This window comes from Dipodomys merriami, unplaced genomic scaffold (genome assembly GCF_024711535.1).
Source record: "Dipodomys merriami isolate MVZ:Mamm:240054 unplaced genomic scaffold, mDipMer1.0.p SCAF_34, whole genome shotgun sequence".
Taxonomy (NCBI): domain Eukaryota; kingdom Metazoa; phylum Chordata; class Mammalia; order Rodentia; family Heteromyidae; genus Dipodomys; species Dipodomys merriami.
This window is the reverse complement of record NW_027204937.1, coordinates 9,374,748-9,392,025: the sequence shown is the minus strand read 5'-3', so window position 1 is coordinate 9,392,025 and position 17,278 is coordinate 9,374,748. Positions and strand designations below refer to the sequence as shown.

Genomic DNA, 17,278 nt, shown 5'->3' with positions numbered 1-17,278 from the left:
ATTTACCAAGTAGAAATTTTATAGAATGGGAAGACTGTTTAGTGATGAATCACTTAAAAATGTAAATCTCTAATATATATGTATATATATATATATATATATATATATATATATATATATTCTGTTATAATAAAACATTTATTTTTATTTTTTTGGTCAGTCCTGGGGCTTGAACTCAGGGCCTGGGTGCTGTCCCTGAGACACTTTGTACTTAAGGCTAGCACTCTACCACTTGAGCCACAGCACCACTTCCAGCTTTTTCTGAGTAGTTTATTGGAGGTAAGATTCTCACAGACTTTTCTGCCTGGGCTAGCTTTGAACCACAATCCTCACATCTCAGCCTCCTGAGTAGCTAGGATTACAGGTATGACCCACCAGTGCCAGGCCTAATTTTTATTTAGTTATTTATCTTTTGTTGGTCGTGAGGCTTGAACACTGGGCCTGGGTGCTACCCCTGATTTCTTCAACTCAAGTCTAGCCTCTACCACTTGAGCCACAGGGCCACTTCCAGTTTTCAGGTGATAAATTGGAGATAAAGGTCTCACAGACTTTCCTGCCCAGGCTGGCTTCCTGCCCAGGGAAGCTACTCAGCTTCCCGTGTAGCTAGGTTTATAGGCATCCAGCTTAATTTAATTTAATTTAATTTATTTTTTGTCGATCATGGGGCTTGAACTCTGGGCCTGGGCGCTGTCCCTCAGCTCTTCAGCTCAAGGCTAGCACCCTACCACTTGAGCCAACAGCTACACTTCCGGCTTTTTTTGCTTATGTGGTGCTAAGGAATCGAACCCAGGGCCTCATGCATGAGAAGCCAGCACTCTACCACTGAGCCAACTTCCCAGCCCCTAATTTTAATTTTTGAAACAGGTATTATGTAGTTCTGGCTAGCCTTGAATTTGTGATTTTCTTGCTGCAGCATCCCAAATGCTAGGATTATAGACATTTACTACCATGCCTAGCAAAATAAGTATTTTTAAAAAATTGCCAGGAGCACTGTGGCTCACATCTGTAATCCTAACAATTCAGGAGGCTGAGATCTGAGGATCATGGTTTGAAATCAGCCCAGGAAAGTCTTTGAGATTCCTATTTCCAATTAACCACTTAAAAAAAAAAAAAAGCCAAAAGTTAAGCGGTGGCTCAAGTGGTAGAGTACTAGCCTTCAGAAAAAAAAAAAAAAAAAAAAAAAGCTCAAGAACAGCACCTAGGCTCTGAGTTTAAGCCCCAGGAGTGATGTGTATAAGAGTGAGCGCATATGCCACCCCCCCCCTCCCCACCACCACCACACAAAGGGAATTAAAAGAAACTCAAGTGATTTCTTGGACGCAAGATACCATAGTCTCAGTTACAGCTCTATCATTAACTTGTTATAAGTGATTGGCTTTGTTACAGAATGACAGATTTCTGGACCTATAGACAAACTAAACTGCACATTCTGTACATGAAAAAGAAGACTCAAACAGTTGGGATAAACTGTTGAGAGAACTCATAGTTAGAGCTAGGTTTGACCCTAGATTTCCTATTATATTATTTCACATTGATGGCATTCCATTGGAAGTTAGGTTTCTGAGGTATTTGCCCACACTGAAATTTTTGGCAGGTATTCATAAAAATTCATTTTGGTCCTAGCAACTTGAGAAATTCCTCGGATAAGCAATTCTGTAGTATTAGAATGTTTTACTTCACACATTCTGTTCCTGACTACTTTATCATTTCCACGTTCCTAATTTATAATTAACAGAAAAACAAATTCTCCTTCACTATTAATCTATAATTATCACAATCAAATAACATGAATGAAAGAACTTGGAACTTAAGTTCTTTACAGTCTTAACAAAAAGTCTAAAGTTGGTGTGATTAACCATTTAATCAGAAACACCTTTCTCTTTCTCTTGAATATCTCAAGCCAAAAGGAAGTATGGGTGTGATGGAGGCATGGCTCAGCAACAGAGCATCTTCTTAGCAAGCACAAAGCCTTAAATTCAAACCCCAGTACAAAACCAAAAAGAAAAAAAGACACATAAACTTTCCCAGTGTCTGACATAAGATGAATTTTAAGCATTTCCTAATATTAAACTATTCAGTAAAATAGTAATGTATGTATATATATGAACAAATGAGTATATAAAATTAAACCAAGTTGCAGTATGTCTATTATAGTATTCACTACACCATACCATATTATTTCTCTAATATCTGGCTTAACCACTGGTCTATTAATTCTATTAGGGCATGGAACCATGTCTTATTTCTTACTCCAAGTAGAGAGCATAACACAAAGAAGATACTCAATATGGAAGGAATATATAAATACATTAATAGCAATAAGGTAAGTATGAGGTAATGGTTAGTATGGTGACAAGTGCTGTTCAGTAAGTGCTTCAAGAATGTGAATATCAAAGTGGGCGCCGATGGCTCACGCCTATAATCCTACTCAGGAGGCTGAGTTCAAAACTATCCAGGGGGAAGTGGCGCTGTAGCTAAAGTGGTAGAGTGCTCGCCTTGAGCTGAAGAGCTGAGGGACAGCGCCCAAGCCCAGAGTTCAAGCCCCACGACCGACCAAAAAAAAAAAAAACAAAAAAAAAAAACAAAACTATCCAGGGCAGGAAAGTCCATCAGACTTTTATCTCCAATAAACCACCAGAAAACCAGAAGTGGCATTGTGGCTCAAGTGGTTGAGCACTTGTCTTGAGCTAAAGAGCTGAAGGACAGCGCCCAGGCCCAGAGTTCAGCCCCATTACCGACCCCCCCTCTCCCCCCACCCAAAAAGAATTGAATATCATGGAATTTAACTTCTAGAACTAAGGAGTGAATATCATGACTTTCTTTTCTCCAAGGTTTAACTCCTTCTAGCATTAACAATTCAGTCTGACATGTCCCCTACAACCATGAGTTGCTTGTAGGGGTAAATCTCTGTGGATTAGATTTACATACATTTTCTAAATTATTAATGTGATCATCTATTTTTCAGTAACACTAGTGGCTCTCTCAAATCATCTTTGAGATTAAAAAGAACATTTTCCCTGATTATAAAAATACATTCACAAAATAGATTCAGTAAGGAAAACATTAACTTAAGATAATCATTGCTATCATTTGTTTATATTCAGTAATTTAAGAAATCATTTTAACCATTTTAACTGTACAATTCAGAAGCATTAAGTACAATCATAATGTTGTATAATCATTACTATTTTCCAAAATTTTTATCACCCAAATATTTTTATAAAAGTATACATTTTAAACTTAAAAGTTTGAATCAGTATATTTTATCTTTTTTTGTTCAGTCATGTATTTTATAATTGTTTTAAAGGTTTCATTAAAGTGTAATATATTTTAATAAAAGATCTTAAATGTTAATATACTTTTTCAGGAATGCAACGTTTGTGTAAAATTAATGCTCTTTACCCAGGAGTTACTTCTCAAACTCAATCATTAAACTGACTTTTAACAATGAAGTTTAAAAAACGGTAATTAAGCTGGGCGCCAGTGGCTCACACCTGTACCCCTAGCTACTCATGAAGCTGAGATCTGAGGATTTCCTTTTGAAGCCAGCCTGAATAAGAAAGTCTGTGAAATCTTTTTTTTTTTTTTTTTTTTTTTTTAATTGGTCATGGGGCCCAAACTATGGGCCTGGGCACTGTCCCTCAGCTCTTCAGCTCAAGTCTAATGCTCTACCACTTGAGCCACAGTACCACTTCCGGCTTTTTCTGCTTATGTGGTGCATGCAAGACAAGCACTCTACCACTGAGCACTTTCCCAGCCGGTCTGTGAGATCTTATCCACAATTTATCACCAAAATTCCAGAAGTGGAACTGTGCCTCAAGTGTTAGAACAGTAGCCATGAGCAGAAAGGCTCAGGGACAATGCTCAGGCCTTGAGTTCAAGTCCCAGGACTGGTACATACCCACAAAAAAGTAATTAAATGGTTAGGATCACATGCTTTCCTGTATGACAGATTCAAATACTGGCCATTAGGTAAATAACAACCTTTATGACCTTTAGTTTCTTTATTCAAGAAATAGGGCCAATAAAAACACTAAGTTTAGCATTCAATCGATGTCAAGTGCCTAGCACTGATCATCATGCTATATATATGTTAACATTGTAAAGACAGGATAGTGGCTGGTGCTGCTGTCATTATCATAAAGATTATTTCTTTGTACCTACTTTAATTAGAACTCAACTTGGTATTTCCTGGTTTCCCTTTCTGCTCCCCCCTTTAATCCACCTGTCTGCTTGCTTTCTACATTGGCATTTCCCTGCACAGTATAACAACAGATGCTACATTATTGTCTGAAGTCAATTGATTATAGTACAGAAAAATAAACAACAGTAGCTCATTACTCCATTCATTGTGCAGACAAGATCTGGCCCTCAATGTACACAGACTCCAGGGCTTTTCCGTAGAATGAAAACAGATCTTAGCTATCCCACACTATCAGACCAATGTGCAAAACAATGAAGAGAGTCAGCAACTTTGGTATCTGAATAAGCAACAGTTTTACTGGCAAAAAGGAATGCCAGTAAAACCTGTTTCAAATATACTGGCTAAAAGCAAAACCACCACTTAAGCAAACACAGTTGTAAAACAGTAATAAAAAGGACACAAATACCAAAATAACAGTCATAGTAAACACCATTGTTCAACTTCAATTTGGTTTGCTCAAGAAATAAGTATTTTTATTTGCATATTTTAGGTTTGTGATAAAACAAGGAAACCTGGTAAAAGAAATATGAACTGAGCTGGGCACGGTGATGCATGCCTATAATCCCAGATAACTGAGAGTGGAAGTAGAGAGACTGCATGTTGGAGGCCAGCTTAGAGCAAAGTTTTTGAGAGCTTATCTCAAAAACAAAAATATGACAAAAGGGTTAGGGGCTTGGCTCTAGGGCTCAGCGTGTATGTGATACCCAGTTCAATCTTCAGTACTGAGGGGAAGAAACATGAACTGATCTTGGACTTTTTTCCCCCTTAAGAAGAGGATTGCTCTTTATTAAATGGATTCTATGAAACCAACCATTTGTATGATCTTGGACTTTTTTTTCTTGATCTTGGACTTTTTAAAATTAAAAAAAATCTGCAGATTTAAAGCATTCACATATGAGGAATAAAAAATGGGATCATTTAACGTGAAATTAGGCAATGAAAACATACACTCAAAAAAGACATACTGCACAACTGCCTTTTTTTCTTTTTTACAGTAATGCAGCTTGAACCTAGGATCTCATCTGTTAGGTAAGCATTCTATCATTTGAGTCACCAGACCTTTAATTTTAATTTTTTTTTCTAAGATAGAGTTTCACTAACCTTAACTGTGATCTTCCTGCTTCTGCCTCCCTAATAGCTGGGATTATAGGTATATACCACTACACTTGTTTAGCTAGAAAGGATAATACATATTTTCTTACTAATCTCTTACAATTAGAATCATTTAACAGACAGACAGACAGACAGACAGACAGACACACATTCTTTGTATTAGTTTTAGATGAGAAAATAGAAAAAAATTCTGTTTAAGTGGAACTTTTGTTCTAAGGCAACATAGAAAAATTTCATATATGCATGCATATACTTATCACATAGTGATGGTGACTATGGAGGGAGAGCAGGGAATTCTAGTACAAGGGAGGGGAAGTTTTAAATGTTGTTCTTAATGAGCAAAAGCACAAAGGGGAGATAGAGCCATGTGAACATTTGGTTCTAGCCTGGGTGCCTGGTTTAAGGGATTGCGGGGCAGCCATATGGCTAAAATGGAATGAGTATGATGAGAGGAACAGGAGTTAAAGAGGAAACAAAGGACAGGGGTGACGAGACTAAATATGGCTTTGAGAAAGCCACTTGATTTTTTTTTCCCATTTAAAATTAAGGCATAATTCACACGCAGTAAAATCTTTTCTCTTGTGGTGCTGAAAATTAACAGAGTTAATTGGCATATACTAGACTGGCTTTAAAGTGCAATCCTCAGATCTCAGCCTCCTGAGTAGACAGCAGGCATGAGCTTCTGGGGACAGATTCTGGATTATTTACTGTTTCATTCATTGTTGGGTTCATCTCTGTGCTATGTCACACTATGGTGATTTGTCAAGTATTTAACCCTGGTACTTTCAGTCTTTCAACTTTGTTCTTTTTAAAAAATGTTTTGACTAAATAATTGCATTGCTTCTTCATAGAAAATATAAAATGTCTACAGAAAATCCTGTAGAGATTTAACTGGAATCAATAGAAGATGTTGCATTTTCTTTTTTGGGGGTGATGGTCATGATGGTACTGGGCTTTGTACTCAGATTTTACATTTGCCTGGCAGGTATTCTACCACTTAGGTCACAGTCTACTTTTTCGGGGTAGTATTGGAGTTTGAACTCAGGGTTTCACACTTGCATGGCTGGCACTCTATCCATCCAAACCAGTTATGTGCTGATTATTTTGGAAGTGAAATCTAGTAAATTTTTCCTCTTGGTCTGGTTTTGAACCACAATTCTCCAGGTCTCAGTTTCCTAAGTAGCTAGGATTAGAGGTGTTTGCCACTGGTGCCTATCTCTAGTCCTTTTTCCTTTATTTTCAAATAGGGCTTCATTTTTTGCTGGGGCACTCTGGACCACAGTCCTCCTATCTATACTTACCATTTACCTGGAATTACAGGGACATACCACTGTGTTCAGTGGTTTTGTTTTTGTTGTTGTTGAGATGGGGGTTTCATGAACTTCTTGCTTGGTCTAGCCTGGAATCTCAAGCCTCCTGATTTCAGCCTCCTGAATAGCTATGATTACAGTGTAAGCCACCATGCCAGCTACCACTGCAGGTTTTTTTGTTTTTTCTTGTTGGTTGTGGAGATTGAACTCAGGACCTGGGTGCTGTCCCTAAGCTCCTTCTGCTCAAGGCTAAAACTCTACCACTTTGAGCCACAGCACCACTTTCAGTTTTCTGGTGGTTAATTGGAGATAAGAGTCTTATGGACTTTCCTGCCCCGGCTGGCTTTGAACTGCAACCCTCAGATTTCAGTCTCCTGAGTAGCTAGGATTACAGGCATGAGCCACCAGTGCCTGTGGCACAATTGCAGTTCTTAAGGGACATGATATGGCAATTATTATTTTTAATTTTATTTTATTGAAAAGGTGCTATACAGAGGGGTTACAGTTACATAAGTAAGGTAATGAGTACATTTCTTGTCGCACTCAACCAGTTCTTAATTCTTCAAATCTTGTATAAAGACTGAGGGATGGGAGATGGCTGGAGCTATCATATGATGGTAATGTTTTTTGTTTTTGTTTTTAACATTTTAAAAATTATCATTATCTTTAAGTAGTTGTACAAAGAAGTTCCCATTCTATAAAACAGTATATGAGTACAAGGTGTCTGACAACATTGTTACCCATTGATCCAAACCTATCCCTTCTCTCACTTTTCTTTCTTTTAAATTGAGATTAGGTGATTACATAAATTTCACATATTTTACAGTATTGTGGAACAGTGATACTTAAAAGTCACAAATACATTTTAACCTTCACAAGGTAATTGTCATTATCATGGTCTATAAAGTTCATTAATTGACAATACAATTATTTCTTCCATATCAGGTGATGTTTGCATTTCTTTCCTTTTGCTTAGTGTAAGTTGTGCCCTCTTTCCCTCTCATTCCTCCCTTCCCATTGCTGTCTTTGGGTTGCTTAGTTCTTTTTCTTCTGTGTCCATTGCAGCTGATGGGCCCCTTTATTGTATGTTGTTCCATCTCCCACTTATTCTGTGTCCTCCTCCTGGCTTCCCTCCATTGCCTGCATATATATGTACCATATATAAGTTCAAGAACACAGAGTCATTAAGCAATGATACGACAAAATGAGTGGCTGTCCTTTGTTTCTCAAGTCTTGTTTACTTTGTCATATCTCCTTGCATTTTGGCTTTAGCATTCACATATCAGGGAGACCATGTGCCGTTTGTCTCTTTGTTTTTGGCTTACCTTGCGCAAAATAATTCGCTCTAGTTCCATCCATTTCCCTGAAAATGCCATTATTTTGCCCTTTCTAATGGCTGCATAATATTCCATTGTATATAGGTACCACAATTTTGGATCCACATCAGTAGTGGGACATCTAGGTTGTTTCCATATCTTGGCTTTTGTGAACAGTGCTGCAATAAACATGGAGCTGCATGTCTCCTTGTATCCTGGTTCCTGTTGTTCAGGGTAGATGCCTAGGAGTGGTATGGCTGGGTCATAGGGGAGGTCTATATTTAGCTTTCTGAGGTACCTCCAGACTGATTTCCAAAGTGGCTGTATTAGTATATAATCTTACAGCAATGCAGTAGGGTTCCTCTTTCTTCACATCCCCTCCAGCATTTGTTGTTGGTTGAATTTAGGATGTGGGCCATTCTGACTGGGGTAAGGAGGTATCTCAGTGTTTTTCCTTTCCTTTCCTTTTCCTTTTTCCTTTCCTTTCCTTCCCTCTCTCCTATCTCCTCTCTCTCTCTCTCTCTGTCTCTCTCTTTCTTTCTTTCTTTCTTTCTTTCTTTGTTATGGAAACTGAACTCTGGGCCTGGGCATTGTCCCTTAGCTCTTCAGCTCAAGGCTAGCGCTCTACCATTTGAGCCACAGCTCCACTTCTGGCTTTTACTGCTTATGTGGTGCTGAGGAATCGAACCCAGGGCTTCATGCATGCAAGGAAAGCACTCTTCCACTGAGCCACCTTCCCAACCCTATTTGCATTTCTTTTATAGCCAAGGATGATGAAGGTAGTGACTTTGTTTATTCTCTCCCACTCATGATTCTCCAAAAATTGGCTCTTTCAACAATAGCTCTAATTATTTGGACTGTGTTATAAATTTATCCATATATTCTTCTCTGAGCAAACTCTATGTCTTTGTTCATAATTAAGAAGTGATGCTCTTTCATTGGCCTTCCATCCAAATATTTATTTATTACTCCAATCAAAATGCTCTTCTGTTGGGGCTGGGAAGGGGGCTCAGTGGTAGAGTGCTTGCCTTGCATGTATAAAGCCCTGGGTTCAATTACTCAGCACCACGTACACAGAAAAATCCAGAAGTGATGCTGTGGCTCAGTGGTAGAGCACTAGCCTTGAGCAAAAAGAAGCTCAGGGACAGTGCCCAGGACCTGAGTTCAAGCCCCAGGACTGATAAATAAATAAATAAATAAATAATGCTCTTCTGTCTTATTTCATTGTTAACCATCAAAATCCTCTTAATCTTCCCAAAGCTCCTTTCTCTATGAAGGTTTATTTTTTTGGTTGGGAGTACTGGAATTTAAGGGTAAGGCCTTATGTTTATTAGACAGGCACTTTACCGCTGAGTGATATATCCAGTCCTGTTTTTTCACTGATTACCTTTTGAGATAGTATCTTGCTTCCTGCCTAGGCAGACTTCTGGACCATAATCTTTCCTATTTTTGCTTCCTTCTGGGATGACAGGCACAAACCACCATGCCCAATTTCTTCTGTTAAGATGGAATCTCACAATTTTTTTTTTTTAAATTTTAAACTACAGCTGGTATGTAACCATAATATAATCCTCCCAATCTAGGCCTCCTCTGATGCTAGGATGACAGGTGCATACCACTGTGCTCAGCTATTGGTTGAGAGGAAGATTTAGGTATATTCTGATTGGTCTCAAATTGCAATCCTCTTAATCTCAGTTTCCCAAGTAGCTAGAATTATAGTTGTGAGTTATTGGCACATAGAAGTTAAGTATTTCTTGTTGAGAATCTACTACTAAAAATCAACTTCTTCAAAATATCTTTAGTGCTATTCCATTTTATAGTATTTTATAATGTTTGTTTTTGTTTTGTTTATGTGGTACTGAGGAATCAAACCCAGGGCTTCATGCATGCTAGGCAAGCACTCTACCAAAAAGCCACATTCCCATCCCCAAGTATTTTATAATGTAAAGTGTCTCTTTCTATAGTTATTTATTTATATTTGTCTACTTCTTCCATTAAACAGTGAACTCTCTCAGAACTAATTATATTTTACATATACAACACGGTGTAATATAATTATCTATAGTAACTTATTTAATGATTTATATACAGAATAAAATTAATGAGTAATAAATATCTGCTGAATACTGATTGGATGCAATCTTAGCTGAAATTTTTTTTTCCTGCCCAAAATGCAGTGGCAAAACCCCCAATACTTGGATGGCAAGTAGTTCATACATTTTGCCAGTTTCTATTAGATTCACTTCTTATGCTATCATAACAGCACTTGAAGGCTGAGGCAAGAAGATTGTGAGTTTGAGGTCAGCCTGGCTAAGTAAGGTCCAGTATCCAAGGGTGAAAGGAAAGGAAAAGATCTATTGTTTAAACTGAACTTACAGAAAAATGTGTTATTTGGCCCTTTGTAGAGATGATTTTACATTGTACCATAAGCTCAAACTTTTATGAGTTTAAATTTCATGTAAAAAGCTATAAGAGGGCTGGGAAGGTGGCTCAGTGGTAGAGTGCTTGCCTTGCATGCTCAAGGCCCTGGGTTCGATTCCTCAGCACCACATAAGCAAAAAGAAAAAAGCCGGAAGTGGCACTGTGGCTCAAGTGGTAGAGCGCTAGCCTTGAGCTGAAGAGCTGAGGGACAGCGCCCAGGCCCAGAGTTCAGGCCCCACAACCGGACCCAAAAAAAAAAAAAAAAAAAAGCTATAAGAAATTGTCATACATGACTTAGCTATTGTAGCTATTTTTTACTCAAAAGAAGTATGGAACAAACTTTGTGATTCATTTTGAGCACACATATAGAACTCCATCATGTTCATTTAGTGCCTCTGTTGGACTATCTGTTGTAAACATACTAATATCACCTTTCAATTAATCTTCCTGTATTTTCCCTTAATGTTTATTTCTACATCTATTGTTCCTTTTTTTAATACCTTAGAATTACATATATTTATGAACATTACTTGATAGTGATTTTAGAAAGAGTAAGTAAACATACACATTAGTAGAGTGGAAGTTTGTTATAATTTCTATGATTTTCCTTTAGAATAGTTTTACAAGTATTTTCCTTATCACATTCAAGGACCAGAGCAATCTGCCTTTCTATATTTTTACTGATTTCATTCAATTGCCACATGACAAGTACTAAGTAGTTTCTGATAGACAAGGGGGATTTGACTATATAATACTTTATTTTTCTAAAGGACCTTGAAATACTGTAGATAATAAAAGTGACAAAACCACTTGTTTCTCAATGTAATTATATGGGTTAGGTTTCGGTTAGATGGGAGGCCATGCTACTACAGAAAATCAGGTGACTTGGCTTCTTGTCCAGATTATATGTTCAACCAGTTTGGTGACATTGGCAAACTGTATAACCTTCCTGGGTCTCAGTTTCATACAGGTTGCACAACACCAGCCTTTTCCTGGTATGATAATTTGTAGTACCCTAATGTGCTGAAATGTTATCTGGTATCCCATGCAAAACAAATGAACAAGGTCAAAAACTTTGGAAAAGACTAGATTGAAATTAACAACGTTTCTTAATGATGAAACATACAACAGCCTTTGTAAGGCTTGGATTAGGGAGAATAAGGTACAGAGTATTTTTGAAACTTGCCTTTTCTGGGAGTACATGGAAGGACAAATGCAAGTGATGACTAGCTGAAACACCTTCCCTACCCTTCCTCCTTTTCCTTGTGCCCCATCTTTTCACTTAACAATTGTACACACACATGCTCCAAGTTATTTTCTATCTGAAATGCGTGGGACTACAAATGCTCCAGACTTAAGAATGTCTTTTGACTTTTGAATATCTATACATACATTTTGGGATATCTCAGGAATGAGTCCTAAATCTAAAAGCCTTTGGGGATGATGGAACATTTCAGATTTTGGATTTTCAGATCAGAGAACAATTATAAGGATATTTGGAGGGTTTTCTATGAGGACCTTACATTTATTAGTATCTATATTTGATAAAGAAAATTTTAGCTCAGGGTAAACTATGTAAGTCATTAGAATCAAGTCTAAATCCCGATCAATAAGTTAATTGTATACTCAACATTTTAGATTGCTTCTATGATTAAAGATGTACTATAAGGAGAGAATGATCATGTGTGAAAGCATGAAGGAGCAGGAACCCTATGTTTTATTTTTTTTTCCCTATGTTTTAAAACTACGTCTCTTGAAACAGCCTACAAGAATGGCAAGTAATTCTCCCTTATGTGACTCCTATAGACAAATAAAAAAAGCATATGACCTTGGATTGGAATGGAGTATGAGAAAAAGCATAAGCTTTGTAGTCATAAAGACTAGCTGATAATTTGGCTGCTCCCATTTCTATATGTGTAACTCAATAGGCTTCAGTTTTTTTTTTTTTTACTTGTAAAGAGAAATTCCTTATGTTGCATCTTGTTTTCATGGTAAATGAGTAAGTATATGCAAAACAGAAGATGCTCAACAAAGTATTTTCTATCTTCAGAGAACAGAGAACTAAGGTTTGTCAGGTATAGTGTCTTAAATATTATGACAGGTACTCAGTAAGTCAGAAAATGAACAAACTGATTTTCAAATAGTGTAATCTCACACATCTTTCAAGACTTGACTCAAATACTACTTCTCCCATTATTGATTATCAAAACTGTGAAAGATTTCTCCGTGGTCTCTGAAATCCCTAAGTATTTTGTTTTTACTTATCCTTTCACTTAGAGTGTTTCTCCTTGCAGACATGAATCTTCCCTCCAAGACGTAATCTGCTCTTACAGGCAGAAAACATCTTATGGTTCCTGTTTCTCTTCCAGTGTTCAGCACAATTCTTGCTCAAAAAATATGTGAAAAATGTGAAAGAGGTGGCATATTTTGACTAAGAATGATGACTAGTAGAATTCCTCACACATGCAGTTAAGGTTTTTCAAGTTTTTCAACACTTGTAAGGGGCTGCTTCTTTTTCCAAGTAAATCATATAGTACTATCATTCTAACTGCAATCAATTGCTTGCTTGCTTGCTTGCTTGCTTGCTTGCTTCCTTCCTTATGAGATCTTTGGCAAGTGGGGAATGGTCTATATCATTAACTGCTAAGATTATGGTTTGCTTTTAAATGGAAGTAACTTACTCTATCTTTTGGTGAGTTAAGTTAGGGAAGTAAAGTCACTATATTACTTGGAATGTGATAATATCAAGGAAAGATGGGAAGTGTTTGTTAGACAATAAGAGAGAATGGGATTGATGATATCAGAAAATCATGAATCTAGTACATGGTCAAGTTTTCTAAGAATTCTATATAACAGATTAGGAATGATTCTTTTTAAAGAAAAGTTAGGGTAAAATGAGTCAGGGAAAAGTAGAAACACTGTAACAAAGAGTAACAGCCTCAGCATAAAATACAGTGGAATTATAACCCAGGTTCTGAAAGTAACTTGCTGTGTCCTACCTCACGTTCCTCTTCTTGTTCTTTGCGAATCTGCTCCAAGCGAAACTGTTCTGCCATCTCTCTCTCATGAGCTTCCCTCTGTCAATAAAATAGAAAGGAAGCAAACATTTCATATATGTTTACCTTTTAAAAAAAAGAGGAAAAAAGACCAAGTTATATCCAAAGGGCTTATTCAACAAAATCCAGAGGTACACTGTGGTTACAGCAATGTTTCTTTCTATAAAAAGAATGAAAACCACACCTCTCTGAGAGTGCTGGATTCTTCTGCAAAAGCCTTTGAGAGCTCTGGGTAAGGTGGCAGTTAAGATTCTTTGGGACCTTTCTTGTGTCCTTTCTGGCCCTTTCAGTTCTCTCTAAATCTCCCAATCTCAAAGCTCTATTCATATAGCTTCACCCTTTCCTGTCATTCTGGTGGCTAACTTGTATTACTACATTTTCCCCCATCTAGTACATTTATACTACATTTATAAACACTTTTATTTCCTGATTTTTCCCCCAAAAAACTGAAAAATACTTTCCACTGAAACTTTTGCTCACTGAACTCAGTAGTTTCAGGGCTCCAAGTGAAAAGAGGACTGTTATTCAGATCCCAGAGTTCAGGATTCAGGTCTGTATTCCTGAAGCACCTTGACCACACTTACCTTTGCTCTGTCAGCTTCAAGTGAAAGGCGATAGGCCTCATCTTGTTCTCTTTTCACATTTTCTCTGGCTTCACGTTCATCCTTATAAGAAAGAAAAGGATCAAATGAGTTTTAAAAAATTTTTAAATAGCATACATCAACAGCACCAGGGGTTTTCACTGTGATAATTCCATAGATGCATGGAGTATACTGAACACACTGTGTGTGTGTATATGCAATGTTATTTCAATTATTTCCATCCCTCAGTATTCTTTTCTTCTTTGTGCTCCTCTCCAAGTGAGACCTTCCCCAAAGTCTCTTTTAATTCATGTCTCCTCTTCTTCTTCCTCCTCCTCATTTTAGTTCTACCTTATACAATGAATGAAAACATATTTGGCTTTTTGAGTTTGGCCTATATCACTTAACATGATGATATCTAGTCCTATCCATTTTCCTGAAAATAACATAATTTATTTTTTGTATGGCTGAGTCATACAGTATAGTATATCTGTATACTTGAACATATGCTTGAATACATACATACATACAGACACACATACACACTGTATTTTCTTATCCATTCATCAATTGTTGGGTATGTTGGCTAATTCCACAGCTTACTATTGTAATTAGAGCTACAACAAATAAATGTGAGTACACAGACATACTCTTTAGAAGAAAACCATCAGAAATAAGCCCAAGAGTAAGATAGCAGGGTAATAAGATAGGTATGTTCTTAGCTTTCTGATAAACCACTATACTAATTTATATAGTGCCTGTAGTAAGTTTACATTCTGAACAACAGCTGTCCTCCTATCCTTTCCAACTTTTGTTGTTGGAACAACAATGGAATCTTAGTTTAGTCTTGATCTGTATCTCCTTATGGCTTATTAATTAAACATTTGGATTTCTTCTGAGATCTACTTAATTCATTTACCCATTTATTAATTTTGTTGTTCTTTTGGTGCTTATTTATTTATTTTTTGCCAGTCCTGGGCCTTGAGCTCAGGGCATGAGCACTGTCCCCAAACTTCTTTTTTGCTCAAGGCTAGCATTGTGCCACTTGAGCCACTTCTGGCTTTTTATGTTTATAAAATTGGTACTGAGGAATAGAACCCAAGAAATCACTCAGGGCAAGCACTCTACCACTAAGCCACATGCCCATGTGCTTAATTTTTTTTTTTTTAGCTCTTTGTATATTTACAATATATGAATCCTTTACCTGTTGACTAATTTCCTGTAGCGGTTTCAGTGATTCAGATCTTTCTATATACCAACAATGAACAGGCCAAGAAAGAAATCAGGAAAACAGTTGCACTCACAATTATCCCCTTCACCAAGTAAAATGCCTAGATATAAACTTGACAAAGAGGTGAAAGACCTTTTCAATGGAAACTAAAAAACCTGAAGAAAGAAACTGAAAACACCAAAAAAATGGAACAATCACAAGTTCACAACTTGGTAGGAGGATTTTTTCTTTTTTGGGTCCAGTTGTGGGGCCTGAACTCTGGGCCTGGGCACTATCCCTCAGCTCTTCAGCTCAAGGCTAGTGCTCTACCACTTGAGCCACAGCGCCACTTCCGGCTTTTTTCTTTTTGCTTATGTGGTGCTGAGGAATCGAACCCAGGGCCTCATGCATGCAAGGCCAGCACTTTACCACTGAGCCACCTTCCCAGCCAGGAGGATTATTTTTATGTAAATATTTATCATTAAAAGCAATCTACAGATCCAATTCAATACCTATAAAAGTCCCATATCATTCTTTGCAGAAATGCAAAAATCAATCCTAAGATACACTTAGAAGTATAAAGATCTGAATAGCAAAAGTAATCCTGAGCAAAAGGAACAATGTTAGAGTATAACACTGGACTGCAAATTATACTATAGGGCCAGTAGTAACAAAGACAGTATACCAACGGCACAAAAGCAGATGTAAGGATCAACAAATAGTATGGAACAGAAATAAACCCACACAGTTGTAACTTGAGTTTTGACAAAGAATTCCAAAACATACACTGGAAAAAAGACAACCTCTTTAACAAGTGGTGCTGGAAAAACTGTTCATACATTCAAAAGACTGAAACTAGTCCTTACCCTGTATAAAAATCAACTACCAAATGGATCAAAGATCTTAATGTAAGACCAAATGAGTTTTTGTCATTAAAAACCAACCAAACCAAACCAAACCAAAAAACAGCCAGAAGCTACTAGATCTGAGGATTGAGATTTGAAGCCAGTCTGGGCAGGGAAATCCTTAAGAATCTTACTTCCAATTACCAACCCAAAAAGCCAGAAGTGGAGCTGAGGCTCAAGTGGTGGAGTGCTAGCCTTGAGAGAGAGAAAAAAAGCTCAGGGAAAATGCCCAGGTCCTGACTTCAAGCCCCAGGACCAGCACACACACACGCGCACGTACACACACACACACACACACACACACACACACACACACACACACACACACACACACACACACACACACACACACACACACACACACACACACACGCACACACACACGCACGCACATGAGAGCAAAACAAACAGCAAACAAATCAGATAGGTAACATGGTTCACAGTAAAAACAAGAATATCCAAATCCTAGCTCTAATACTAAGAAACTGTCACCATACACACACACACACACACACACACACACACACACACACACATACACGTGTGCACGCGCGCGCTTGTGTATTTAACTTCCTGAGATCTCAGTTTCCTTAATTGTAAAACAAAATACTGTCTTACAGGGTTATTGTGAGAATTAAATGCAATCATATACAAACTGTCTAGTAAAAAGAATCTTACACTTGGTTCATTTGCATAGTGACTAATTCCTTTTTTCCTTCTGATTTCTAAGATTAAAGATGTTTAAGATTTGAACATGTTCAGTGCTAAGACTAAGAACTGGAATGAATACAAAAGGGGCTAAATGCACAATGATCTTGTCAATCTCATTTGACTTTACACCACTAACATTTTGGTTATTAAAATGAACAAAACCCTTCAATTCCTTTCTTTATCAAATAATTATTTTCCTACTTCATTCACTCATTTAGTGTGTAGATAACAGGAGTTATCTAAGTTAAAAATGTTTAAAATGTTTTTAGCTTCCAAAGTGAGTATACCACATGCCTACATTTAATCATGATTTCACATGAAATTAAAAGTTAATTTATAATCAGAATTTCTTATTTGCAAAAGTTCAGGAGTATAGCTAATATACATGAACTTAATATCTATACCTGTCTACATTAGGGTGTAAATTCCTATCAATCACTTGAGTACATTC

The 17,278-nt window shown here is 37.2% G+C and overlaps 1 protein-coding gene across 1 annotated transcript in view; it reads right to left on the bottom strand.

The window, feature by feature from the left end:
* Positions 1–17,278, bottom strand: part of Faf1 (Fas associated factor 1) — a 299,200-nt gene that overhangs the window by 31,239 nt on the left and 250,683 nt on the right. The window contains exons 16-17 of the mRNA XM_069987264.1: positions 14,005–14,085; positions 13,364–13,441 (exon numbers count right to left, since the gene is read on the bottom strand). Of these exons, the coding sequence (XP_069843365.1) occupies positions 13,364–13,441; positions 14,005–14,085 (159 nt within the window). The remainder of the gene's footprint in view (positions 1–13,363; positions 13,442–14,004; positions 14,086–17,278) is intronic.